The following is a 27298-nucleotide window of genomic DNA, read 5'->3' as shown; positions in this document are numbered from 1 at the left end:
AGAATAGGAGGATTTTTTTTTTTTTTTTTTTTTTTTTTTTTGAGACAGAGTTTCACTCTGGTTGCCCAGGCTGGAGTGCAGTGGGGCAATCTCGCTTACTGCAACCTCCACCTCCCGGGTTCCAGCAATGCTCCTGCCTCAGCCTCCCAAGTCGCTGGGATTACAGGCATCCGCCACCACTCCCGACTAATTTTTTTGTATTTTTAGTAGAAACAGGGTTTCACCATGTTGGCCAGACTGGTCTCAAACTCCTGACCTCAGGTGATCCACCCACCTCAGCCTCCCAAAGTGCTGGGATTACAGGCGTGAGCCACTGTGCCTGGCTGTATAGAAGGATCTTTATGCGTAAGATAAAAATGCCTCCTACTTGAATGATGAAAGACTCAAATCAGTCCTGCCTTTTGAAGTCAGGAACTTAAATAAGCTTGTTTATTATCACGGGTATCATTTAAAGTTATTCTAGATGTGCTAGTCAATTTACAAAACAAGAAAGTAAAATAATGTGGACCCATACCAAAAAGATCAGAGAGGAGAAGGGATGGTGACTTGCCTGTAGAGGAATTAAATACATTCCACAGCTTCATAAATAATATTGTGGTCCTGGGACAGGGGTAGACATTGGCAGAGCAGAGTAAGAAGAACAGAAACAGAATCAAAGGAAAACAAATATTTAGTATAGATGGCAGTCATGTTTGAAACCAGTGGGGAATGGACAAATTATGTAGGAAAAACTAATTATTTTTGGGAAAAAGTTAGACTCCTAATTTATATCAAATTGTATTTCAGTTGAATTAAAGACTTAAATGTACAAAATAACCATAAAAGTGCTAGAAGAAAACCTAAATAAGTTTTTAATCCTAAGGGAGGGGAGATCTTTCTTAAAGCAGATATTGAAAAGAGAAAGAGAAACATAGATTTTACTATTGACACATTTAAAACGTCAAAAACCACTGAATTAAAAACAAATCTGTCGTGGCAGCTCACACCTGTAATGTCAGCACTTTAGGAGGCCAAGGTGGGCAGATCACTTGAGCTCAGGAGTTCTCAACCAGCTTGACCAACATGGTGAAACTCCATCTCTATTAAAAATACAAAATTAGCCGGGTGTAGTGGTGGGCACCTGTAATCTCAGCTACTCAGGAAGCTGAGGCACATGAATCACTTGAACCCAGGAGGTGGAGGTTGCAATGAGCTGAGATTGTACCACTGCACTCCAGTCTGGGCGACAGAATGAGACTCTGTCTCAAAAAAAAAGCTGGGAAAATACTCATAAAAATGTCACAAGAAAGGCTAACATCCCTACTCATAAAGAGTTCTACTGGTTAATTTAAAAGTGAGAGAATCCCAGTGGAGTAATAGATGAAGGGTGTGATAGGAGTAGCCATTTAGCAAAAAAGGACCTACACCTAGCTCATTAAAGTGTGAAAAAGGTTTATACTCCCAATTTATTAAAATGTGTATTATCTACATGATTCTGTTGGAATTGAGAGTGAATGAGGTTGTACAAACTAAGTCACTCTGATGGAGATGGAGTTTAGAGACAGAGTCTCAGGGAAGGTTAGTGCGGCCGGTCAGTGACTGCTCTTTCTGGCACAGTGCATACGTCCTTGGTAGGACCTACATTTTAAAACTTATTTTTTAATTGACTTTTCTTATGGGAAATTTCAAACCTATTCAGAAGTGAAGAGAATAGTTTAATGAACCCCCATGTGTCAATACCAGGCACTCCAAAACAGTATACTTTTATCTATATCCCACTGTTTTTCAGCTCCCTCCAATTCAGTTAAATTCTAGGTATTTGAAATTTAACAGTAATTAAGCTCAGAAATCTAAAGCAAAATAATAGTCCCTTCCTACTCCATCTCTCAAAAAAATATCATGATTGTTAACTAGTAAAAAATTTTGTTTTTATCCTTCCATATTTTTATATTTTTATGCAAATAAGTACAAACTAGCATATATACATAATTTTATTCATTTTTACCCCAATAATTTGTTGGGTTTACTTCTCTGAGATAGCATGTTTAGATGATCTCTTTCTGTCTAAAGCTGCACAGTGTTTAGTAATGTAGTCTATAATGTATTCAGCCATTTCTCAGCTGATGCTCATGCATGTAGCTTAAATTTTTGCTGCTACCAAAAAAAATGCTGAAATATATACCTCAATGTGAAAAGACTGAGTATTAGAAGCAATGATGATACAGTTTTTCAATTAAAGCTGTTTGTGTTGCTTCCGATGTCATACAGTATGGGAATTTTTATTTATTTATTATTTATTTATATTTTATTATACTTTAAGTTCTAGGGTACATGTGCACAACATGCAGGTTTGTTACATATGTATACATGTGCCATGTTGGTGTGCTGCACCCATTAACTCGTCATTTACATTAGGTATATCTCCTAATGCTATCCCTCCCCCCTCCCCTGGTATGTCCATAAAACAGAATGCTAAGCAGTCACTAAGGTGCTGCTGCAAATCTCTGTCTGATGAGGCGGAAAAGCAAATAGATACTGAGGCAGGTCAGGAAGCTGCGTAAAGCATGATTCCAGTTTGGCTTAGATAATAACCTGTTCATGTCTGGGGACAAGGAAGATGACAATCTGTCTTCCTCCAGCACCCAGCAAATATCCAGGGAGTGAAAACCGTTCAGAACAGATAGACCACGATATTACATGGTTTTATCACTCAAGGGGGATTATGGATGATCTTCAGGGTTTTATCTTTTTCTTTCTGCTTATCTGTCTTTTAAATTTTTTGTACAATTTAGTATGTATTACTTGCATAACATTTTAAAGTAAAAGTTAGCAAAGGTAAACGTGAGGTGGGAAGCACCCAGTGGAGTAGACAGCAGCCCATCCTGAGAGCTGGGGCTAGAACGCTTCATCCCTTTGCTCAGTTAAGATGTGTGGACATGGGCAGGTCTGCACCTCTAAGCCGCTGCCTCTCTGTCACAGGGTGCCTGCCCCCAGGTGTATTTGAGAATAAATATAAACTCGAAGTAGAGAGGTTTTAGAGCAGAAAGAAACAGTCATGTTCATCTGCTACCTAATCTGCTTTCTAAATTTGAGTTGCCAGATTTGGGCCTAAGATCTGGGTGTCCCTCCTCAAATTCTGTGTGGTCTCAGTCCCCTCTTAAATGTGCAGGTGTGTTGCCTGAAATAATGATGACAAAACTAGCAGACCTGGGGCGTCTTTGGATCTCCTAATATTCACTCTGAAACAAATAAGTAGCATTTATCTTTTCCAGACATGAAAATTGTATGTAGGTCTAAGTTTAAAATATTCCAGTTTTAGTATCCCTTGTTACCATATTGTTTTTTGTTAAACTTCACTATCCCAGAGGAATTGAAATAAGGTGGGCACTGTGTGTGTTTTCGACCTTGAACTGGTACTGGCAGAGACCCCTGATGGATCACCAGTTCACCGAAGCGCCTGAGTAGGCAGGGAGACCCGTGGAGCAACACACGCATGTTCTCCAGCCGGGCTGCCATCCACACCTCATTAGGAATGTGACAGTGGAGTCACACTTGACCGGCTGTCGATGGGGCTAATGATTCCATCTCAGCAATTGGAACTGTGCCCAGGAACAATTAAGCTTAGCTTTGACTGAGAACCTACTCTTCCTGCCAGCTCTACCTCAGGTTGTAAGTGAAAGAGCGAGACCGCGTGGAGGCTTAGACGCATTGTTGGGCACGAGTTTTGTTTCGGTGATGAGTAAATCCACCCGGGGGATGGGAAGTGGCCCCACACCTGCCAGCCCCGTGGGACACCAGACCGATGTCATGGACTGGTGTGTCAGGAAGTGCCATGGTCCTGCCGTGGAGGGGTCAGCACCTGTGGCTGCCTCCCATAGCACTTAGTGCAGTTCAGTCAGGACCGTGAGGCTCAAGGAGAGGGACTTCCGCAGCCCAGCCTCCTTGCCCTGTGACCAGGGTGGCAAAAGGAAAGAGTTCAGTTCAAGCCATAGAGCTAGATTCCTGGCCCCCAATGCTGCAACCCTAGCCGTGTGATCTTGGACCTCTGGCTTTGTCTCTGTGAAAAGGGGACCATCTTAGAAGCCACCCCGTAAGGTTGAGATGCTGCACAGGAAGACATGAGTGTAATGTCCGGCACACAGAAGCCTCCCAGGAATGTTATTAATACTGAATTCTACTGTATCTACTTTTCTTGAGCAGTGAAGCTTACTTTTTGCTCTTTTAAAAGTAATTTATGCGTGCTGTAAGTAAATTGGAAAATACAGAAAAGTAGAAAAACCAGTTGCAAATCATGTAACTACTCAAAGCGAATCCCTGGGAGAATTTTGGATCATGTCCTTCTTACCTGTTTGTGTGTACATGCAGTAGTTTCTTGGTTTGCTTTGTAGTTAATTCATAGTTATAATCTTACAGTTTATGTTGTATCTGGCATCCTTTCCCCTTACATAGTGTAAGCATTTCCCATCAATGTGTACATTCTTTGGGTTTTCTTATTCTATTTAGGAAAAGCTGTCCTAAGGCATTTACATCAGAATTTCATTTCAGTATCAAGAAATGCTAGGCAAATTAGTTGTAACATCTTCCCCCAAAGTAGTATTTCCAAAAGATGTACATTCCAATAGATGTACTATTTCTCAAATGGTAGTTCAGAGGACTAGCAGCTTTCTAGGTAAATGAACACTATGTCAATTTTGCCATAGAAGCTTCGAGTGTTATTTTATAACAGAGACATAACAGCTTTTGACCTAGTTTGTTTTCTTTCTCTCCTCAGGACAATATTCCTAGTATTACTGTTTTCTCAATATGCCAGAAATGTTAAATTTCCTCTCCCGATTTATAAATCCAAGAAAGGATGGACTGCGTACAAGTTACAGCTGTTCAAAATGTTCCCTGTGAGTAGCTGACTTCTTCCCCTGCTGACATTTTTGCCCTTGGTTAATATGTAAGATGATTAAGTGAAGGGAGGGTTTTAAGCAGGCCCCCCTTGGGGGATCATATCTGTGCAGTGAGACCAGGGTACTAATGACCACTCAGATCATCATAGACTTAAACATTCTGATTCTGAAATGGGAGCACATCCTTTTAGCAGTGCCGAAGAAAGGGGACACTGTCCTTGGGACTGAGTAAGATTTGACTCCACGTGGCCTCTGCAGGCACGATGTCCATTCTTGTTTTACCAGCCAGACTTTGGAATGGGTAAGATAAATTCACCTGAATGAAACTGCTCTCTCAGTGAGATTCCATTCAAGGAAGAATACGTCTGCAAAGTACTGACTGTGCTGGGCTCTGGGGTGTAATGTTCAGACCGCGGGAAGACGTGTTTTTTGCCAACACCTGTGAGCCCTGCTGGCCTGACAGAGCTTCCCCTTGACCACTCCAGATCATCCTGGCCATCCTGGTATCCTGGCTGCTCTGCTTCATCTTCACGGTGACAGACGTCTTCCCTCCCGACAGCACAAAGTATGGCTTCTATGCTCGCACAGATGCCAGGCAAGGCGTGCTTCTGGTAGCCCCGTGGTTTAAGGTTCCATACCCATGTAAGTATTCTGATGGCTAGAGGGGTCAAGAGCCCAAGAGGGCCCAACTGAGAGGGGTTGGAATTTGGCAGAACAGCCTTCTTTGTCCCAGACTGTCTCCTGAAGGTCTTGCCATTCTGGTCAGGAGAGGATTAGACAGCAAGTAAGGGAGGCCCTGTCCCCAGAGGGCAGAAACCAACACACAGAGACTGACCGGCTCCCTTCTCAGATTAGCTACTGTCTCTTTTGGATCTGCTAGGATGAAATCCTGGACAAGGGGTCTCTTGCCAGGTTTAAGCTCCGGTGGCCAGGATTTGAGGGCAGCTGCTTAGATAGGCAAGTATAGAGCTGCTTGGTCCCAGAGCTGCCAAAGTGGAAAGATGTGAGTGGGAACACTTGCCTGGGGATTAGCAAGCAACCTGCTCAAGCATGATGGAATTTATATAATCTCTTAATGGGCAGCCATAATCTTTTAAATTTGGCCACAGCTGTAGAGGTAAGTTGATAGTCACTAATGGCCAAAAGCTGCATCTTAATTTGAGTGTTGTGTAACTGTTGGGGGTGTGAATACATTCCCTAGCTGGGGTGTCACCTGGACTCACAGCTAGCCCCGTCTAGGCGATCCCAGTGGTTGTTACACACTTGGTTCCATTGTGAAGACTCTAGTCCCGGCGTCTGGGTTTTTATTAGAATTGGAGCCTGAGCTTAGTCAGGTTCAGCCCACTTCTTTCCCTGTGTAACCATCTTATTTTCATTTTTTATAATGACAAGGAGAAAAAGAGAGAAGCCAAGAATTTTAAGATTGGGTTAAAGATGACTGCTCTGAGCATGTTGAATGATGAGTGTTGGCTGTTCTTTTTGTTCTCAGTACACTTAGGAAAGCTTTAAAAAGTTTCGTCTTTCAGGCCGGGTGCGGTGGGACATGCCTGTAACCCCAGCACTTTGGGGAGGCCGAGGCAGGAGGATCACCCGAGGTCAGGAGTTCAAGACCAGCCTGGCCAACATGGTGAAACCCCATCTCTACAAAAATACAAAAATTAGCCAGGCATGATGGCGGGTGCCTGTAATTCCAGCTACTCGGGAGGCTGAGGCAGGAGAATCGCTTGAATCTGGGAGGCGGAGGTTGCAGTGAGTCGAGATTGCGCCACTGCACTTCAGTCTGGGAGACAGAGCAAGACTGTCTCAAAAAAAAAAGTTTCATCTTTCTAAAATAACTTTCTCATCAGATTGTATGGTCTAAGTGTGCATTTATACAGACCTATTCTTTTTCTAAGAAAGAATGTGCATGGTTCATAAACATACCTGTAGTCTGAGATAAAATGAAATTACAATTAGTTGGTGAGGCAGTCAGGGTGAGGGCGAGGCGGGGGTGGCAGGTAGGTACAAGCCCCCACAGCGTATACAGGGTGGTCTTCTGCTTGTGCAGGCAACTCCCAAGGTGGGCGCCAGTAGGGGCACAAGCTGGGCTGTCCAGGAGAGGCAGCTGTACAGGTGCTGGGGCCAGAGGGAGTTCACTAGGACCCATGGGGCCACACACGAGAAGGCGAAACTTAGTAGGCAGAGCGCCTGAGGTTGTGCTGGCCGTGAGCGAGCACGTAGGGCTCCTGGCCTGCCGAGGGCTGGTGAGGTACCAGAGCTCCACTAGCTAGAAAGCCACCTCCAGGGATATAGTCGTACTACTGTATACATATGTAGTACTCTCCAGTGCTTTGTCTCAAGCCAGAGAGGGGCTTTTGAATACCTGAGCAGTGCTTTTCAGTCTTTAGTACACTAGCCATGGTCTGGACTGATTGTTAATATAATACAGATTTCTGGTGCAAAATGTCAACAGTGCTGAGGTTGAAAAACCCTGCTGTCAAGTAACAAACTAAATGAAAGTTTCTTGGTAAAAGGAGATATGAAATAACAGAGTCAAGAGAGAAGGCTGGAAGCCAACAAGGTCTTTAAGAAAAAAAAAATATAGATATAGATATATAGATATATATCTGAAGGAAAAAGGATCAAAATAAGAATCCCCCTTCAAAATCGAGACACTAAACTTGAATGCTACAACCAGAATTCTTGAAACCAGAATGCTACAACAATAACAAGATAACAGTATAAAAGATAATTTAGAAAAAGCAAAATGTTCCTTGGTGAGGAAGGCCTCTGAATGAGGAAAATCCATTCCAAATTAACCTGGAGCTGATACGTTGAGCAGGCCTCTTGCTGGTGGCATAGGGTGTGTCGAGCCCCGTCCATCAACCTGCGTACCTTGCACCCCTGACCAAGGGCTGCCTCTGCATCCCCTGGCTGCTCCCACAGAATGAACAAGCCCGAGGCAGGAGCAATTCTGCCCTTAACTGCACTCCAAGCTTATTCTGCACGTCTGGCTTTGTATCCTTTCTCTTCCCAATCCAGTGGTTGCTCTAGGCTACCTACAACACAGGCCAAACCCCTCTAGGTGGCTTAGATGGCTTTTGGAACACTTCCAGAACTTGCCTCCTGCCCCGTGCCCTGCATGAGAGCTCTGCGTTCACCAGAACACCCTCAAACCCCACCCTCCAGACCCTCCCGATCCCTGGAGGGGCACCTCCATTCCCGCCTCCTCCTCAGATCCTTCCCTGGCCAGGGCCTGACTTCGCCTTTTCCTGACCGCCTCACTGGTGCTTCTTGTGACCCAGCTCAGCTTGCCTCCATTTGAAGTTGAGCCATTTCCCTCTCCCCGGATCTTTTGGAGTGTCCTGTGCCCCCAGCTACGTTGTTGGCTCCTGCATGAGAGACCATGTTTTAGCCATCATTCTTTTTCCACTGTGCTTTCTGCTCAGTGAGTGTATTATAACTAATGCTTCAACGGAAGAAGGGCTACTCCTTTATCAAAGGAGTCTATTCATTCTCACACTGAAAGAGACCCATGCTATTTTTATTAAATAAGACCTATGGCTTTCAAGTCCAAATAAATATACTTGTAAAGAAAAAAGTATCTAATGAGGGATTAAGTAAATGCGGGACTTAAAATGAAGTTTCAGTGGGGCCTCACTTTGCTTTCTGAAATGAAACTATTTAATTTCCCATAACATGGTTTATGATATAAAAATAAGGTTCTGGTATTATAGTAGAGAAGGACTGTCCATACCTTATGGATGCTTTACTGTTGGGATTTAAGTTTAGCTGGTGATTTCTCACTGCCTTTTCACTGGCAGTGCCTTTCTCACTTCCTCCCCTGGGGAAGGCCACTGCTGCTTTGTACCCTGCTCTGTACAGCAGGGCTATAAATCCCTCATACAAATTTCCCAACGTGGCAGGCCACTTTCAGTTGTTATTTAGTGGTACTGAGTGTGGCTTGGAAGCAGGAAAGAGAAGTTACAGCCTCTTCCACCCCAACAATGTCTTCTTCTTCTTTTTCTTCTTTTTTTTTTTTTTGAGATGGAGTCTCGCTCTGTCACCCAGGCTGGAGTGCAGTGGCGCAGTCTTGGCTCACTGCAACCTCCGCCTCCTAGGTTCAAGTGATTCTCCTGCCTCAGCCTCCCGAGTAGTTGGAATTACAAGCACATGCCCCCACGCCTGGCTAATTTTTGTATTTTTAGTAGAGATGGGGTTTCACCTTGTTGGCCAGGCTGGTCTTGAACTCCTGACCTCGTGATCTGCCTGCCTCGGCCTCCCAAAGTGCTGGGATTACAGGCGTGAGCCCCCGCACCCGGCTACGATGTTTTCTTTTAATTAAAGACACAGTGCACATCAGTCCTCATTATGGCCGCCTTCATCTGACTTAGCAACTGTCCCAGGCATCTGGTGCTTAAGATTTTAAAATGAACAGTTTCCATGAGCTTCAGAATCCGAATGGATCTTGTAGAGTCTTGCAGCGTTCAGAATGACTTTGGGTAACTGGTCCTGGTCACTTTCGCCTGCCTCTCTAGGAGCATTCATGGTTGTTTTCCTCCCACAGTTCAGTGGGGACTGCCCACCGTGTCTGCGGCCGGTGTCATCGGCATGCTCAGCGCCGTGGTCGCCAGCATCATCGAGTCTATTGGTGACTACTACGCTTGTGCACGGCTGTCCTGTGCCCCACCACCCCCCATCCACGCAATAAACAGGTATGTTCCTGAGAAGACAAGTTCCTGATTGGTCCCAGCACCTTGTTACTTTGTTCTTAGGTTTACATTACCTTGAAGACAAAACCAAGAGTTTCAGCAGGAGCCCAGCCAAGCAGCAGGACTCTAGTGACTGTTTGATGCATCACCGCCTTTGTTTACTTTCGACTGTCTGATACGCCACTGCCTTTTTTTACTTCCATTTTCCTCGTCCATGACGTGGAACAGAATTCCTACCCTTCCTACCCTTCCTTAATTGCAGTGACATCAAATAACACACTCTCTGCGAAACCACTGTAAGCCTTAAATTCAAAAACCACATGCCAAGCACTGCACTTGTTCTTTGCTTTTTTTGGGGTGTGTGTGTGTGTGTGTGTGTGTGTGTGTCATTTGGAGATTAGATAGATAAAATCAAAGTAGCTCTGTCTATATATATATATATAGAGAGAGAGAGAGAGCGCTACTTTGATTTTCTGTTATCTTGCTTTTCCAACTGTTCTTTTTTTTTTTTTTTTTTTACACAAACTGAAATTTTTCTTCCCAGCAAAACAAGCTCTTCACTGCTTACAGGTTTTTTTTTTTTGTTGTTTTTTTTAAATTAAAAAAGACCCAGGGTCTCACCGTGTTGCCCAGGCTACAGTGCAGTGGCTATTCAGAGGCACAATCATAATGCACCACACCCTTGAACTCCTGGGCTCAAGCAATCCTCCCACCTCAGCACCTTGAGTAGCTGAGACTGCAGGTGTGCACCACCATACTTGGCTATACAGTGCTATTTCTACATTGCAAAAATTACCTGTTTTTTTCCCTGTTTCCCCACCCAATCTTGGCTGCCACAGTCGGACAGACAGAAAGCACAAGGATACCGTTTTCTCTCCCCTGTAGTGGAAACCTTAGCAGCAGGCAGTATGCCCCAGGTCTGTCAATTAGATACGTTCCAATTGTCCCCAAGGGTAAGCACTGTGTAATCTATGCACAGTTACAGTTTATATAAATAGGGACAGGAATAGCAGAAATGAATGAAATCTGTGGGATCTAGGGCTTATGAACTATGGGGTTTATGATTAGCTTTTAGAAGTTGTCAGATAATTGCCCGAGGAGTCTGCAGAGAAAAGAAAACAGCCCAGATCCCCTCCTGTTCTCCAGCCAGCTCTGTAACCCCAGAAGGAACTGTGTGTGATGAGATTAATGGACTGGGCCTTGGCTCTGGTACCTGATGTCCCCATCTTTCTCTAATGGAGCTGCTGCATATGATTAAATACCTGTATATCAGTATGTTTAAAAGTGTCAGTACTTATGAAATTATAAAACATTTCCTTCCTGAAGAAACTGGATTTTAAGAGTAAAGGATCACATCAATGTTTTATTTCCACAGACGGCCCATGTTTGTCTTATACCCCAACAAATGGCTTTATTTTCTGGCTAAAATCCTTTGCTTTCATTTGCGGTGATTTAAAAACACTCAAATCTAACGTGTGATTTAGAGATGTGCTTCTCAAAATGGAATGAGCTTTGGGGGTTCTGTTAAAATGCAGATTCTGGCCAGGCACAGTGGCTCACGCCTGTAATCCCAACATTTTGGGAGGCTGAGGCAGGCGGATCACCCTGAGGTCAGGAGTTCCACACCAGCCTGGCCACATGGTGAAACCCCGTCTCTACTAAAAATACAAAAACTAGCCAGGCATGGTGGTGCGAACCTGTAATCCCAGCTACTCGGGAGGCAAGAGAATCTCTTGAACGCAGGAGGCGGAGGTTGCAGTGAGCCAAGATCACGTCACTGCATTCCAGCCTAGATGATGGAGTGAGACACTCTCTTAAAAAAAAAAAAATGCAGATTCTTTTCTGCTTCAGCAGGTCTGGGGTGGGGTCTGAGATTGTATTTTTAATCGCCCTCTCAGGAGATGTAGAAGCTGCAGGCTCTGGACCACATTTTTGGACTGTAGATGTGTAGAGGCTATTTCAGAGTGAATGCATTATCCCATTGAATGATTTTCTTTCCTCCATTCCTTTACATCTTAGGGGAATTTTCGTGGAAGGCCTCTCCTGTGTTCTTGATGGCATATTTGGTACTGGGAATGGCTCTACTTCATCCAGTCCCAACATTGGAGTTTTGGGAATTACAAAGGTACACAGATTTTTCTAATTAAATGATTGGGTTTCTAAGCATTGGTCCATTTCATTGATCGGTCTGGCCACTGCGAGTTCCAAATGGGCGGGCCTCTGATTCTAAAAAATTACTTCTCTCCTTTTTTTTTTTTTTTTTCAAGTGTTTATAATGCCTGTTTGGAAGTCTCTCTTCTCTTGCTGGTCCGGGTAGGGAGGCACTCAGTGCTGTCATTCCATCATGCAGTATAGATATTTATAAAGCACCGACTCTGCCAGGCCACTGTTCAAGGCACTTGGGATACATCAGTGAATTAAAAAGTGGAGTTTACATTCTAGCCATCAACAGTCAGCATACTAAGTCTATAAATGATGCATTATGTCAGCCAGTGACAAGTACTGGGGGAAACATGGGACAGGAAGCTTGGGGAGAGTGTGATCAGGTGAGCTGAACACAGACCTGAAGGGTGGAGGGAGGGAGCCTGCAAATAACCTGGGGGAGAGCGTTCCAGGCCAGGGTGTGGCCAGGGCCGAGCCCTATCCTGGAAGTGGAAGGTCAGCAAGGAGGCCAGTGCGGGTCAGGGAGTCAGAGCAGGTGGGGTCTGCCGGGTAATTGGGGACCAGGTTACACAGGCAGGCAGGTAGGTAGGCAGCCACAGACTGCCTGAGTGGAAGGGAGTGCTGCAGGGAGCAGCTTGGTCAGATTTTTTTTTTTTTTTTTAGGGATCGCTTTGACTGCAGTGATGAGAATAGACCATGGGGGGCTGGGCAAAAGGTAGAAATGGGATCCCAACTGGGAGGTGTCACTAGTTTTAAATTAAGAGATGACCCACCATTGGCCATGGTATGTTGTGAAACTAAGACCATGAAAATTGGTTCACCATCCTTGATGGCCTACGTCTCACAGGTCTCCCTCACTGAGGACTTGGGGTGAGCCCAGGAACCTTCTAGAACTGGTTGACCTCTGTCAAATTGGGAGGGAGGAGTGGATTTCAAGAGCTCTCCCTTGCCATGTAAGATTCTATAATCAGATAAAGAGAAACCAGATACTAAGTTTGATTAACCTTGATTGCAAATCCAGGTGAGAGGGAGCTGCCAGGCAGGCACACACATGCCTGGTTTGTTTGTTGGTTTCCCCAGGTTGGCAGGGCCCTGCCAGAGCTCAGCCTGAGGTGTGCCAATGGCCCCATCTGCCTGTTGCTCCGTGTATGGGGGATGTGAAGGAAGGTTGTCTGAGGGGCACTTCCTCCAGTGCCATCCTGGGGGTCCTTTTGCTACCCATGGTGAGAAGCCAGTGCTGAGCACAGGGAGATGAGGGAAGGATCTCGTGGGCACAGAATGGGGCCTAAGCCATGCCACTCTTCAGCCAGTTTGCTGCCATGAGCTTGCAGGCATATAACTAATCCCAAATCCCAAATAAGATAGCCGGCCCTCTGTATCTGTGGGTTCTACCAACTTCAATTCAAAAATATTGTTTCTGAACTAATATTGTTTGTTTCTGTACTGTTCTGGGTGAGCATGTACAAACTTTTTGTTGTCATTATTCTCTGAACAATGCAGTCTGACAACGATTTACAGAGCAATTACGTTGTATTAAGGATTGTAAGTAATGTCGAGATGATTTAAAGTATATGGGAGGATATTGGTTGGGTACGGTGGCTCACACCTGTAATCCCAGCAGTTTGGGAGGCCGAGGTGGGCAGATCACCTGAGGTCAGGAGTTCAAGACCAGCCTGGCCAACATGTTGAACCCCTGTCTCCACTAAAAACACAAAAATTAGCCAGGCTTGGTGGCTGGTGCCCATAGTCCCAGCCACTTGGGAAGCTGAGGCAGGAGAGTCACTTGAACCCAGGAGGCAGAGGTTGCAGTGAGCTGAGATCATGCCACTGCACTCCAGCCTGGGTGACAGAGCGAGACTCTGACTCCAAAAAAAAATTTTTTTAAATAATATATAAATAAAATAAAGTATATTGGAGGATGTGTGTAGCCTACATGCAAATACTATACCATTTTATATCAGGGAGTTGAGCATCTGTGGTTGTTGGTATCTGAGGCGGGGAGAGTGGCGTTCCTGGAACTAATTCAGGGTTCCCTAGGGACCACTGTAGGAGTAAAATTGTTGTAGATGAAGGGAATCTTAGGGGAAGATGGTTTAACATCTTCTGCACCCCTTTAAAACACATCATCATATAACGTGACCACCAAGGTAGTTTGGGAAATCATTCCTTTTATTAAAATTTGAATGGTGCTAGCTTACTCTGACAAGTTACCTTGCCAACACTTTTTAATGAGCTGATGTATCCCAAGTGCCTAGAACAGTAGCCTGGCAGAGCAGGTGCTTCATAAATATCTATATTGCATGAAGGAATGATGGCACCTGAGTGCCTCCCTACCTGGACCAGCAAGGTCCATCATTATCGTTATTATCATTATTGCTATTTACCCCTTAGTTTATTTCTAGGAACAGAGCAAGTACTATCTCGCTGGCCGTCAAATCTCTTTGTTGGTGCCCAGAGGAAGGTCATTTCTCCTTGCTGCATTCTGCACCACCGTTGAAGACTTTGTAAATCCAGAAACCCAGGGTCTATTTTAACCAAGGTCCTAGAGGCAGAGCCACAGTTCAGGAGGGAGGTGCCAAGGAGATTCCAGGGAATGGACCCTGTGAGAGGGGAAGCAAAGGTCCTGGGGAAGCACCGGGAGGGCTGGGATTTTAGGGCTCTATCTCTGGTAGTTAGAATAAAACATAATAGGTACTTGGTCAATATTCACTGAACAGAAGAATGGCTTAGTTGCTGCATATATTGTTGATAGCATCAAAGGCAGATCAGTCTTCTGGATGTCACTTTGCTACCAGATTTAGTTTCAGGTATCCCTGGGGCCAGTTTGGCCCCTCATACCTAACAGGCCTGCCCGACCCTGCCAGGAGTCTTTGCATAGGCTGTTTCCTCTGCCTGGATGCCCTTCCACTAGCGAACTCTTACTCACCCCTCAGGACCATCTCCAACAACCCTCCCCAACTCTTCAGATTTTCTCTTCCCTGCTGCTGGGCTCCCCCAGCAGTAGAACAGCATAGCAGTGAGATTATTTGATCAAGCTTGTGACTTATTCATCTTTGCATTCACCTGTCCCAGTCTAACAAGTCACAAGCTTGATCAAATAATTACATAGTTCCTCGAAAATGTTTGCTGAAGATAGGGCCATTAGTAAATGAAAGCCTTCCTTATTCCATAGTAACAGCCAAGCATGAGTCGCTTTTGCTTGATTTGTCAGTTTGAGTGATCTTTTCCATTGCTTCCCTGCCGTCTGTGGTGTGGGGAGGGGCAGGCTAGGGACAGTGAGACAGTGACTGAGTCCAGCTGGGCAGCCATCTCTCATGTGCACAGCCTCAGATCAGGCTCTGAAGCTTAACCGGCTGACCCTGGTCCTTTGAGGGTTCTGTGCAGTGGTCAACATGTCACACACAGCTGCACCAGCCACGTGTGCCTGGTGGGCACTTGAGATGTGGCCGGTGTATGTGAGGAATTGCATTTAAAGTTTTGTCTCATTTTACTTAATTAAAATTGAAGCAACCCTCCTCTCCTCACTGGGGTCATACATAAATCCTTGTGGATACTCCCCCAAACACTCTGGAACCTCCTTTACCCAGTTTACATCCTTAGGGTGTTTTCCCACAAGAGGCAGCACAGAGTAGGGGCCCACAGTGCAGGATTCCTGAGCCTGATGCCAGCGCCACCTCCCACGTGTGGTGCTGGGAACCCAGGGGATAGGCAGGGGCAAAGTGTGGCCTTTGCGTTGAGACACAGAGGGCCATCCCAACCCGTGACTGGTGACAGCAGGCTAGACAGAAGCTGCTGGGAGGCCGAGATCAGGAGTAGCAGATATGCCCTACATGGTGCTATGAGAGCCTATAATGGGGGAATAGTCTTGGAGTCGGGATGCTTTTCAGAGGAGCATTTGGGTGATGTTTAAAAGGATGCATCTAGGATCTGGCTAGGAGGGAACCACAGGGAAGGATGTCCAGGTAGACAGGCCCAGGCCTGCCTGGTGTGCTTGGAAAGAGCCTGAGAAGTGGGCTTTATTTCATGAGTACCAGAGGATGCAAGCAGGGGACCAGCCTCCCCAGTTTCATGTGTTAGAAAGGTGACTCCGTGGCCCCATGGAATGGGTGCAGGAAAGGCCAGTGGCAGCAGGCCCATATGGGCGGCTCTCAGATGGCTCAGTGCGTGCCAGCTACCATTCAGGCAGTTTTATGCAGGTCCCATTTAATCCTCAAAACAAAACCACGAGGCTTGTGCATGACTGAGATGAAGATCCTGAGACTCTAGAGGCTACGGGTCGGCCCGACCACACAGTCGGATGTGGGCCAGGAGAAGAGCCCACAGTCAGGCTCCAGATGTCCTCATCCGTAGCCCCTTCTCTTTTCCACCTCTCACGGGAAGGGTGCCATGAGGATAGGAGGTTCCAGACATGTCTGGGGGTTTGGTCTGATTTCCGGTGTGGGGAAGTTGGCATTGAGGCTGAAGCACTTTGGGGAAAATTGCCTTGGTGACATGTGGTGCCGGGAACCCAGGGGATAGGCAGGGGCAAAGTGTGGCCTTTGCATTTGAGACACAGACGGCCATCCCAACCCATGACTGTGCCAGGGCAGTAGAGCCCTGAGGCCTGAGTGCAGGGAGTGTCACCAAGGCTTGGAGATACAGAGGGCGGCCCTCAGGGTCCCCACAGTGGAGGTGAGAAGAGTGGGCTGAGGAGGAGGTGAAGGTAGCGAGCCAGGCCATGGGTATCTCTGCTGTGTGTTCTTTAGTAACTTATGGTGATTTTGCATGGAGATGAGTCCCTGTTTCCCAGTCTCCTGTGTGTTCTGCAGGTCGGCAGCCGCCGCGTGATACAGTGTGGAGCAGCCCTCATGCTTGCTCTGGGCATGATCGGGAAGTTCAGCGCCCTCTTTGCGTCCCTTCCGGATCCTGTGCTGGGAGCCCTGTTCTGCACACTCTTTGGTAAGACTCCCCTCTCTGGCTTTTTCCTTTACTTTTCCAAATTTTTAATAGGGATCATGGTGTTTTTGCTGACTCCCTTCAGTAAGAAGGTAACGATAAATTTCTATTTTAAAATACAAAGGATATGCTTTCAAAAAATGAAAACTTTTATCACTCTCTGAGTTGAATTTATATTAAATATGGAACCAACAATAAGATGTAATTGTGCTACGAACATTTAGATTAAATTTAATCTCTTTAGTATTTCTGACCAATTTAACTCAAATACCATCCCTCTGAATGGGCTACTTAAAACTGACCATTTTGACAGTGGGACTCTGGGTTTGATCTCTGCACCATTTAGCTGTAATAACCAGAGACGTGCACCAGATATTTAGGGAGGTCTCCCTGTTTAATCGAAATGTTTGTGTAGAGAGAGAACCAATGTCCTTAGTTTTCTATTTGACAAACAAAATGCCACATGGTGTTTATGCTCCCGTATGAGCCCAAATAGCGCGTAGGCCGAGGGTCATTTGGCTCAGAGCCCAGGGTGGCTACAGTCTGACCCCACACGTACCCCTTCCTGTCCCTGCACTGGTCTCATTGGTTTCTGTTGGACAGAGAAGGGGTGCCAGGGAGCCTGCCCTCACCTGCCTTGAGCTGTCCCCGCTGTAGTGGTGCTGGAGCTTGTGGTCTGGTTTGTTTTTCTCCAGGAATGATCACAGCTGTCGGCCTCTCTAACCTGCAGTTCATTGATTTAAATTCTTCCCGGAACCTCTTTGTGCTTGGATTTTCGATCTTCTTTGGGCTCGTCCTTCCAAGTTACCTCAGACAGAACCCTCTGGTCACAGGTGAGGAAATGGGCTTTACATCTTGGAGTGGGAGCTGGAACCACAGCCGCCAGTCCACATGCAGCTCTTTGCCCATTGGAGAGGACTTTGGGCCTCCAGGAGCTGTGGTGCAGATGCGTCTGTGGATCTCTCTTGAATCTCACTTTTCAGTACTTACCTGGAAGCGCTGTGGGCTTCCTGCTGGCGGGTACGCATAACAGTCATGGATGCTAAGGTCTCTTTTTCACTGGGACCCTCTCTTTTGGGAGAATGCCTCTCTCTAAATCCTTTTGATTTCATTAGTCTATCTTAATAGACTAATGCTCCATTAAGATAATGTTTTTTTTGAAACTCAACTTCATAGACTTTGAACACGTTATTCTACTATTTGATGTCTATCCTATTAACTCCTCAGAGCAAAATCACGTGGCTTGTGCATTCAAGATTAACCTTTTTAACTCCTCCTTTTGTTTTAACACTGCAATGTCCTGAGGAATGTAGAAAGGAAGAACCATCTCAAGACACAGCCATTGCTACTGGTAATATCTTAGCCAGTGCAGAATTGAGGAGTGTTTGTTTATACATATATTTTTTGTGGGTGAAATTCACATAACAAAATTAACTACTTTAAGCAGTTCAATGGCATCTAGTACAGAGTTGTGCAGCCATCACCTCTGTCCAGTTTCCAAAACATTTCATTACCCCAAAATAAAACCCCAAACTCATTAAGCAGTAGAACCCTATCACCGCCTGCTCCCACCCGCTGGCAGCCACCGGTGTGCTTTCTGTTTCTATGGATTCACGGTCTATTCTAGGTATAAATAGAGTCATAATATGTGGCTTTTCGTATCTGGCTTCCTTCACTTAGCATGTTTTCCAGATTCATCCATGTTGTAGCATGTAGCAGTACTTCATTCCTTTTTTTGAGATGGAGTCTTGCTTTGTCGCTCAGGCTGGAGTGCAGGCCTGGGCATGATCTCAGCTCACTGCAACCTCCGCCTCCTGGGTTCAAGCGATTCTCATGCCTCAGCCTCCCAAGTAGCTGGGATAATAGGCACCCACCACCACACCCGGTCAATTTTTGTATTTTTAGTAGAGACGGGGTTTCACCATGTTGGCCAGGCTAGTCTTGAACTCCTGACCTCAAGTGATCCACCTGCATTGGCCTCCCAAAGTGTTGGGATTACAGGCGTGAGCCACTGTGCCCGGCCTCATTCCTTTTTTATGACTAGATAATGTTCCATTGTGTGTATATACCATAAATTGTTTATCGATTCATCCATTGATGGACATTTGTGTTGTTTCCGCCCTTTGGCTATTGTGAATATTGATGTGCAAGTACAATCAGTTCTCATTATTCATGAAGTTATGTTTCGTTGAGTTGCCACAAGCAGTATTAGCAAATACTGAACCATTGCTGGGGAAACACAGTCAGCACTGCCACAGCTCATGCCTGGATGGATCTTCTTTAACACACACCATAGCCGCCTTATGTGTAGGAACGTCAGGGAGCACTTCACACCACTTGGACATTTTAAACAGTGAGATCACCAACGGAAAGCACACGGTATGACAGACATGGCACTACATAGTCCGCAAAAAGGACTCTTGTTTACAGGATGAGGCCAGAACAAGGCAGAGCGTCAGCTTATTTGACATCAGTCAGGAATGTATGTGGCGTGGCTCAGATTTTTCACTGCTCTGTATACCCATGAAGGCACCAAGGGTATTCATTTTGGGTTTACAAATACATTTTAGTGTATGGGCAATTTCACAAACACGTAATTCATGAATAATCAATGTGGGCCATATTTGAGTACTTGTTTTCATTTCGCCTGGGTATATACCTAAGAGTGGAATAATTGGGTCATGTGGTAATTCTATTTTTAACCTTTTGAGGAACTGCCAAACTTTTTCATGGCGGCTGCACCATTTTACTATCCCATTAGCCATGTACGAGGGTTTCTGTTTCTCCACATCCTCACCAGTGCCTATGATTTTCTGTTGAGGATTGTTCTATCTTCAGGATGGAAAGTGTGTGGATAAATGAGATTCTTGCTGTTTTTTACATTTAATATGTCATATTCATGGGAGGACATCTTTATAAATCCAGTTGCCCCTGATTAAAAGCAGCTAAGCACTAATTGATAACCCAGGATACTGAAAAGTCTTGTATGACTGCAGGTGCCAGAACTATTTTTGTCATCTTATTATTCACTTTGTAATTTTTTCTCCGCCTTATGACTACCATTTTTTTTATTTAGAATTTTTTTTATCCACCGACTACACCCCTGCGGCTTCACAGTTCGTTGTAGGGTGAACACCACTCTTACATTCACCTTCTATGCACCACTGTTGGGAATTCTCCTTATGGAGATACCTTTGGATTATTGTTGAAAGTATTCATCGTAGTTTAAAACATTACTGGCAAAAATTCATCTACATGTGCACAACTAAGAAATGTACACTTTCCTTTCCTGCTTTGATTGGCGGAGTTCTGCCCACACCATTGCCCCTTCCCAAGTCAAGGGCAGGCTCACCGCTGCTGTGACACTGATCCTTTATGGCTGTGTTCTCTTTCTAGGGATAACAGGAATCGATCAAGTGTTGAACGTCCTTCTCACAACTGCTATGTTTGTAGGGGGCTGTGTGGCTTTTATCCTGGATAACACCATCCCAGGTACGTGGTATATATCAAACACACCTTTTTTTTTTTTTTTTTTTTTTTTTTTACATATGTGTTACTTTTTTGCCAAATAGAAATGGAAAACGGGAAGAGTAAATGAGTTCAAAGCCATCACTGGTTATAACTGTTTTCTAAAACAGTTGCGATGGCACTCCCAGCCTCCATGTATGAATCAGTTTTTTGCTACGTAAACTGATTAATTTTGTTTCTCGTGCTGAAGGACTTCTGGGAGACAGCAGCTGAGTTCGCTGCATGTGGTGAGATGGCAGTGGGATGGGCACAGGCCAGGCTCCTGCCCCCCTGCACAGCCTGTGCCAAAGGCCCTGCAGTGTGGGTTTCATCTGATCTGAGAGAGGTGGGCACAGCCCGTGGCACTTCTGCTTGGGGAGACTGTCCCTTAAATGAGTTGTTCCTAAGGTGGGCCTCCAGCCAACTAAGACCAGAAGGCAGTAGAAGACCATGGGCAAAGGCTGAGCTCAGGGGTCCAGGATCATTGACAAGAGGTGCCTGGAGGCAGCTGCCTCTCCAGTACCCATGATCCCTGTTTATGGATACATTCTGTGCTGAGCTTGGGGTGACAGACTAGGATGTTATGTGGGTCCTGCCTTGGCGGTGGCTGCTGTGGACCACTGTAAAGTGCTGCCATGGACATACTGGCAGATTTCCCTGCCTTCAAGGAAGGGTGATACTTATTCTTAGGCTCGAAGGTTTTGTTTAGATTTTCCCCTTTAAACAACCCATCTCCAAAAAAAATAAAAAACCTCAATCAAGAGATTGCTGGGGAAACCAAGGCAGAAGGAATCACACACACGAATAGATGGAAGGCACTGGATTTAAGAGTCCATAACGACCACTCTCTTTCTCTCCTAAGCCAGAGGGAATTGAGAGAGGGATGCAACAGTCAGGCTGATGGAAATTAAAGTCAGCTTTATTTCTGAAATACTGACGAGAGAGCAGAGCTTAGATATAAAAAAAAGTCATGAGCTTCCTTGCTGAGCCCTGTGTGCTCAGAGCTTTCTCCCTGACCTATCTGTCAGGGTGCAGAGTGGCCAGGAGTGTCCAACCGGTGGATGTTCATCCCCGCAGAAGCACAACAGGTACATGACCTGTGTGTCCCCCATAGCACCAGACACGCTAAAATGGAGCAAAGCAGCATGAAGTGTGGGTCTGTCTAGATGGGGGGTGAATGTGCAGTGACTGGTTGATGAAGGCATTGTGTGATACAGTAAAGATTCAGCCCTGTTCTGCAAACTCAGATTTGCATTTTAAAGAGGTTTTTTTTTTGACTCAGATTTACATTTTACAGTTTGTTTTGTGTGTTTTGTTGTTTGTTTTGTTTTGTTTTGTTTTTAAGACAGAGTCTTGCTCTGTTGCCCAGGCTAGAGTGCAATGGCATGATCTCAGCTCACTGCAGTCTCTGCCTCTCGGGTTCAAGCAATTCTCCTGTCTCAGCCTCCTGAGTAGTTAAGATTACAGGCATGCACCACCACGCCCAGCTAATTTTTGTATTTTGAGTAGGGACGGGGTTTCACCATGTTGGCTAGGCTGGTCTCGAACTCCTGACTTCATGTGATCCTCTCACCTCGGCCTCCCAAAGTGCTTGGATTACAGGTGTGAGCCACCACACCTGGCCTAGAGAGGTAGTTTTTGAGCAGACTTGGGGCAGGAGGTGATGAGCCAGAAGACTAGGTAACCAGTTGGGAGACCGATAGAATGAACCAGGAAAGCAATAACATGGCCTGAGCTGGACCCTAACAGTGAAAATTGAGAATATGGGTCACATAGAAGGATAGGGAGGTCTGGACATGGAGGGGTTAGTGCTTCTTAGACTTCTGGTTTGGGCACTGGATAGCTGAGCACCTTCACCTCCTCAAGTATTCTTTGCTGTTATCTAGGCAGGTTTGATCTGTGGGACCGTGTGTGTGTGTGTGTGTGTGTGTGTGTGTGTGTGTTTGACGACAGTTTCATTTTCAGTAGAGCTGCTAAACGAAGCATTCCTTTGCTCTATCTTGGGATGTGTGACAGGTACTCCAGAGGAAAGAGGAATCCGGAAATGGAAGAAGGGTGTGGGCAAAGGGAACAAATCACTCGACGGCATGGAGTCGTACAATTTGCCATTTGGCATGAACATTATAAAAAAATACAGATGCTTCAGCTACTTACCCATCAGCCCAACCTTTGTGGGCTACACATGGAAAGGCCTCAGGAAGAGCAACAACAGCCGGAGTTCAGATGAAGACTCCCAGGCCACGGGATAGCCTTTGCTGTGCCCTGTGGCCTGGCCGCAGTGAGGCATGTATCTGTAGTTCCTTGCTGGGTAACAAGAAGTAAAATACATGTTTGTATATCTACATTTACATTCTGCGCCCCAGAGCTAAGACAGACTGCGAATCACTTTTCTGCTGTGAGGGTGGTGGTGCCTGATGCGGTGTCCCGCCTATCTCCTTATTTAAGCCCTTAACTCCTTGCCCTTTGAGAGTGTCCATTGCTGGCCATGGTCACTAAATTTGAAGTTCCAGTCCTCCCTTTGGAGTGGACATTTAAAATCTGCAGCGATTCCTTGCTTCAGTTCCCTTCCACCACCCAGGGCTGGCTTTCCTATAAGCCACCTCCAGGGTCCAGGGGCTTTCTCTCTCTCTCCGAAGCCCCTGGACCTGTTTCCTTGTCATTTGACCCTCGTCTGTGCCCGCAGAGACCTCCTCTGACCAAGGGGCACTAGTATGCCTTGTGCTATCATGACTGACTGGCCCAGTATGATTCTGTTGTCGCTGATCTCCCGGAGGAGGAGCCTGTTGACCTGAAAACAGTGGCGTGGCTCCCCTGTGCCCAGATCTGGCCGTGGGTAAGGCCTGCACAGATGTCGAATGAACATCTGTTTGGGGCATTGGAGGAAAAAGGAAAGGACCCTGAAGCCAATATCTGATTCTCGGCTGCGCCTTCTCTTGGCCACCCTGGCCCTGACCGGGCCAGCACGTGCACACTGGCCTCTTTTCATTTCACTAGTGGCCGAGACACCCTCTCTGGCATTTATCACTGTTGGCCGGTGTGATGAGTATAGAGTGCCACCCAAGGCACCAGTCACACAAGCTGATGGGCGTCTTGGCTCTGCCGTCATGTGGATGTTATTGTCGCGCGCGTCTATAATTACAAGGTTTTATTCCTATTTAATGTTATTGACTATAGCAGATTTTGGAAATCAGTGTTTTCCATGTGACCCTCTTTCCTTGCATCCCTATTCCTTGTCCCCCACCCACTCTTCCCCCTATCAAGAAAAGAACCAGCATTTGTAAAGCTGTGGACACCATCAGGGAAGCTTGTTGTAACGGCTTTTGAAGGCCAGTAACCATTGTTGTGGTTGTGTTTTGTATTGCTTGATACCATGAAAGTGTAAATACTGTAATGCCTAATCTATTTATCAAAACTGACTACTGGACCAGAGCCCAGAAACCGTGGGTCAAGTTACACGTGAATTTGTCTTGTGAAGAAGGGAAGCTGGGGCAGGTAACACGCAGAGCCGCCACGTGGGACGGTCTGTCCGCCGGCCGGTCCCGCTTGCCGGGCTTCTGTTGCAAGTCGCTTCTGGCAGTCTTGGCTTAAGGAGACTTCCTGTGGGTTGCCACGTTGCACGTCCGTTAGATCTTGATTTTACAGGTGAGGGTGGTTGCCAAAGGTGATAAGAAAAGCAGCCAACAGGCTCCCTCTCACTTAAGAGAGTTCTAATTAATAACACTAAATTCTTCCTGAGAAATGGCTCCTCTTGGTTTGGTTTGAAGTTTTTCAGTGAAGGGAAAGGCCTGAGATAGGAAGCAGTGCCCTCGCTTCATGAGGTGGCGCATCTTCGGTGGCCGTTGGCCTGGTTGAGCTTTGCTCAGCTGCGTGGGTGCCTGTCTCCTGTCTCCAGCGGCCGGGCATGGTTCTTGGCAGCCTAGTGTCCACACGGTGCATTCCTGTCCCCCTCGGCCCCAGGCTGGCCCAGCTCTCCAGTGCTGTGGCGCTGTCTCTGCAGCATTGCCATGTCACCGTAGCCCCCTTCACTCTGGGAAGTTTGGGGCTTCAAGGTTTATTCTGGCAAGAACACCTCGGAGCCACTGCATTGTTTTGCCAAAAAGTTACTGCAGATTAAGTAAAGAACTTAGATGCTAAATTACATCTAATTTTGTATGTTTTTTTGAATGTGTCTTTGATGCGTACTTTACAAGCACACTGGCTCGCGGTTTCCATCCCTCTTGCCTTGGGACACTCTTGAGGCTGGCAGCCCTCCTGCAATGAGTTGCTCTCAGTTCCTTCTGTTTGGATTTTGCTCAACATCTCCAGTTTCTCTGCTCTGAAAAATGGGGAAAACTGCTAAACATCCCAGAGATTTGCAATCTTCTAGCTCTCCAGGTGAGCAGAAAGACCAAATATCCAAATAAAAGCCTGAAAGCCATTGGTGATCCAGGGGCACCTTCTCTTGAGCTTGACTGGGCGTCTTCCTCTGCATAACACTCAAGGTGTCTGCTCTAGTCATCCAGAAACCCACTCCCTTCTGAAGCCCCTCCTTGGGCCGGGTTTTATCAGGAGGATTCAACTCCGCTAACATGTGGGGTGCCCTCTGTAGGCCTTCACACGGGGAAGGAAGCCCTACCCTTTCAACTGCTGTTGGAATGAGAGTTTCCTGTTCTGGTTCCACTGTGGCCAACCCGATAATTCTGTCCGAGGAGGGGTGAGGGAATAGGAGGTGGGGAGCAAAGAGGGCAGCCTGACTAGATGCCCCTGCTGAATCTGGTACTTTCTGCACAGCCTTGAGTGATTGGAGTCCCCTAATGACTAATAAACTTGAACATGTAACACACACACACACACACACACACACACACACACACACACACACCCTTTTAGGAAGTGGTTCTCCTACTGGAAAATATGCTACAGAATGAAAGTTTGTAATTGAAAGAAAAAGAATGTATTCATCTGCTTCTTGGGTTTAAGCACACACCTGAAGGGGAGATATTGGGGGACACGGTGGCCACTCGCGGTCTGTGTCATGACACTTCCCATTCACATCATTGGCCTGCGTTGCTGGGGCTTTGAACCACCACCCCGTACTTTGTTTTGCCTGTAGAGTGTTCTAAAATATTTTGGATGTGAATGTCCTTGCAGGCCAGTTAGTCTCCAGTTTCCACAGAGACCACCTACCCACCACCTTCCCAGGTCACCTGCCTGGTCCCTGAAAGAAAGCATTTGTGTGGGCAATCCCAACATGAAATGTAGATAGTGTGAATACGGACAGGAGGTGATGCCATATTCACAGTGGGGGGTGGGGGCCCCCCACCCCTGCTTCACAGAATAATGGGAAGTGACTCTAGTCTTTGTAAGCAATTTTCATTCTCATTAGGAAGTTAAATGTAGATTCACAGATACATTTACTTTCAGAATCCTTGAGGATTTCAAATGCTAACTTTTAGTTTCTTGGGATTGATCAAGGCAAGAGAAGTGGCTTTAACCATGCCAGCCAGAATGAAGCATCATGGGTCCTGATGGTTTCCCGTTTTCATGGTAACAAATTCGCACACAGGTTTTGCTTTATACTGTAGAATACTGACTTTCATGATGACAACTTGGTTTATGCATGAATATTGCAGTATTTCCATATAGCAAAATAACATTTCTACCCAGGATAATAGTCACAGTTTTCCAGGGAGGGAATGATATAATTTTCATGACAATGTCATGTGATGATAGAATTTCTCCATTGATGAATCTCTAGTATGTGTGTATACTTTATTTACCCATACGTATATTTTATGACCATGAGCTAAGTTGTTATTTCTTTCATTCATATCCCTGCTGAAATATTGGTACTAGCAACTTAAAGTTGGCAAGTCTCATCTTCAGTAATACGGATGCCATGGGAGTGGCCAGGCCAGATTGAAGGTGAATATGGAGCAGTAGCAGAAGTCTCATTCCAGAACCCATCTGGCCAGAGAAGCAGCAGCATCCTGGGGGATGGCCGTGCATGGGGTGTACACTCACTATAGGCATAGGCCCGGCATGGCTGTCGCTGGACGCCAGCTGTGCACACCCAGCCACACCTGCTGCACGCCGCGTTAGTGTGCGGCTCCGGGCCTGAGCATTCGCAAAGCTCGCTTCTCCAGGGAGCCTCCTCTTGGCTTTGGAAAAGAGCCCAGGGACTTAACGTGCTGCCTGTTGTACTCTGTCCCCTCATGACTTTTTAGACACAGGGACTAGGACATCGACCACCCTCTGCCCCTCCTGCAGTCAGAACCCGAGTAGTGCAAGAAGGGCCACCCGGTTTTGCCAGCGTTCAGCGTCTGCCCATGGACCCATAAGGCACATTAGCGTTGGGGGTCTCTTTTCAGCAGCCTCACAGACATTCCCGTCCTTTCTGGTTGGTGTTGACTGTGTTTCAGCATCACTCTACCCTCCCATGTCCTTAGCATTGCTGTGCGTGTTTCCAGGCACTTAGGACACCCTTCCCCACGTTGCCATCTTACTGACAGTTCAAATGACTCTCCTTTTTTGTTCGTTAGTAACAATCTTCATTTGACACCTTAATACATTTCTGACTGTTCTTAAAACAGTGGGGATGCCTATATTTTCCTTGAGTTTTTGTGACTGACTTTGGCTATATATACCTTTCTGGGGTTTTGTTTGTTTTTTATTTTTATTTTGATTACCGAGGGTATTTGGGGTGGGGTTGTTTTTTGAGATGTGTAATTCTTTTATGGAGTTTTTAAAAAGAATTTTCATATTGTTTTTCTAACATGGCTTCATTAAACGTTTAAGTATTTTAAAAATATGTAATATTTGGACCAGATGTTGTGAATAATAGTAGAGATAAAGCTATTTTATTCTGTATTTTTAAAACTGTTCCGTACAAATAAAAGCTCTCCTGGACACAGTTTTGCTCTTCACGTGCCTCCTTCTTGGGCTACTCTTTAAGAAAAGAGTCGTCCCTCAGAATCTGTGGGGGATTGGTTCCAAGACCTCCTCGGATACCAAAATCCGAGACTACTCAAGTCCCTGATATAAAATGGCATAGTGGGTCAGGCACAGCAGCTCACCCCTGTAATCTCAGCACTTTGAGAGGCCAAGGCGGGAGAATCGCTTGAGGCCAGGAGTTCGAGACCAGCCTAG

The 27298-nt window shown here is 45.9% G+C and overlaps 1 protein-coding gene across 10 annotated transcripts in view; it reads left to right on the top strand.

Annotated features, from left to right (window-relative positions):
- The window catches only part of SLC23A2 (solute carrier family 23 member 2), a 215885-nt gene extending 188822 nt beyond the window's left edge, over positions 1-27063 (top strand). For all 10 annotated transcript variants that reach the window (XM_055104516.2, XM_057300790.2, XM_034947319.3 and 7 more), the window contains 8 exons: positions 4751-4871; positions 5360-5516; positions 9421-9568; positions 11585-11690; positions 16537-16666; positions 17359-17496; positions 20060-20155; positions 22187-27063. In XM_055104516.2, the coding sequence (XP_054960491.1) occupies positions 4751-4871; positions 5360-5516; positions 9421-9568; positions 11585-11690; positions 16537-16666; positions 17359-17496; positions 20060-20155; positions 22187-22419 (1129 nt within the window). In that variant the 3' untranslated portion in view covers positions 22420-27063. The remainder of the gene's footprint in view (positions 1-4750; positions 4872-5359; positions 5517-9420; positions 9569-11584; positions 11691-16536; positions 16667-17358; positions 17497-20059; positions 20156-22186) is intronic.
- The last annotated feature ends 235 nt before the right edge of the window (positions 27064-27298 follow it).

The sequence above is a fragment of the Pan paniscus genome, chromosome 21 (genome assembly GCF_029289425.2).
Source record: "Pan paniscus chromosome 21, NHGRI_mPanPan1-v2.0_pri, whole genome shotgun sequence".
Taxonomy (NCBI): Eukaryota; Metazoa; Chordata; class Mammalia; order Primates; family Hominidae; genus Pan; species Pan paniscus.
The sequence above is the reverse complement of the archived record's forward strand: the minus strand, read 5'-3'. Positions and strand labels throughout refer to the sequence as shown.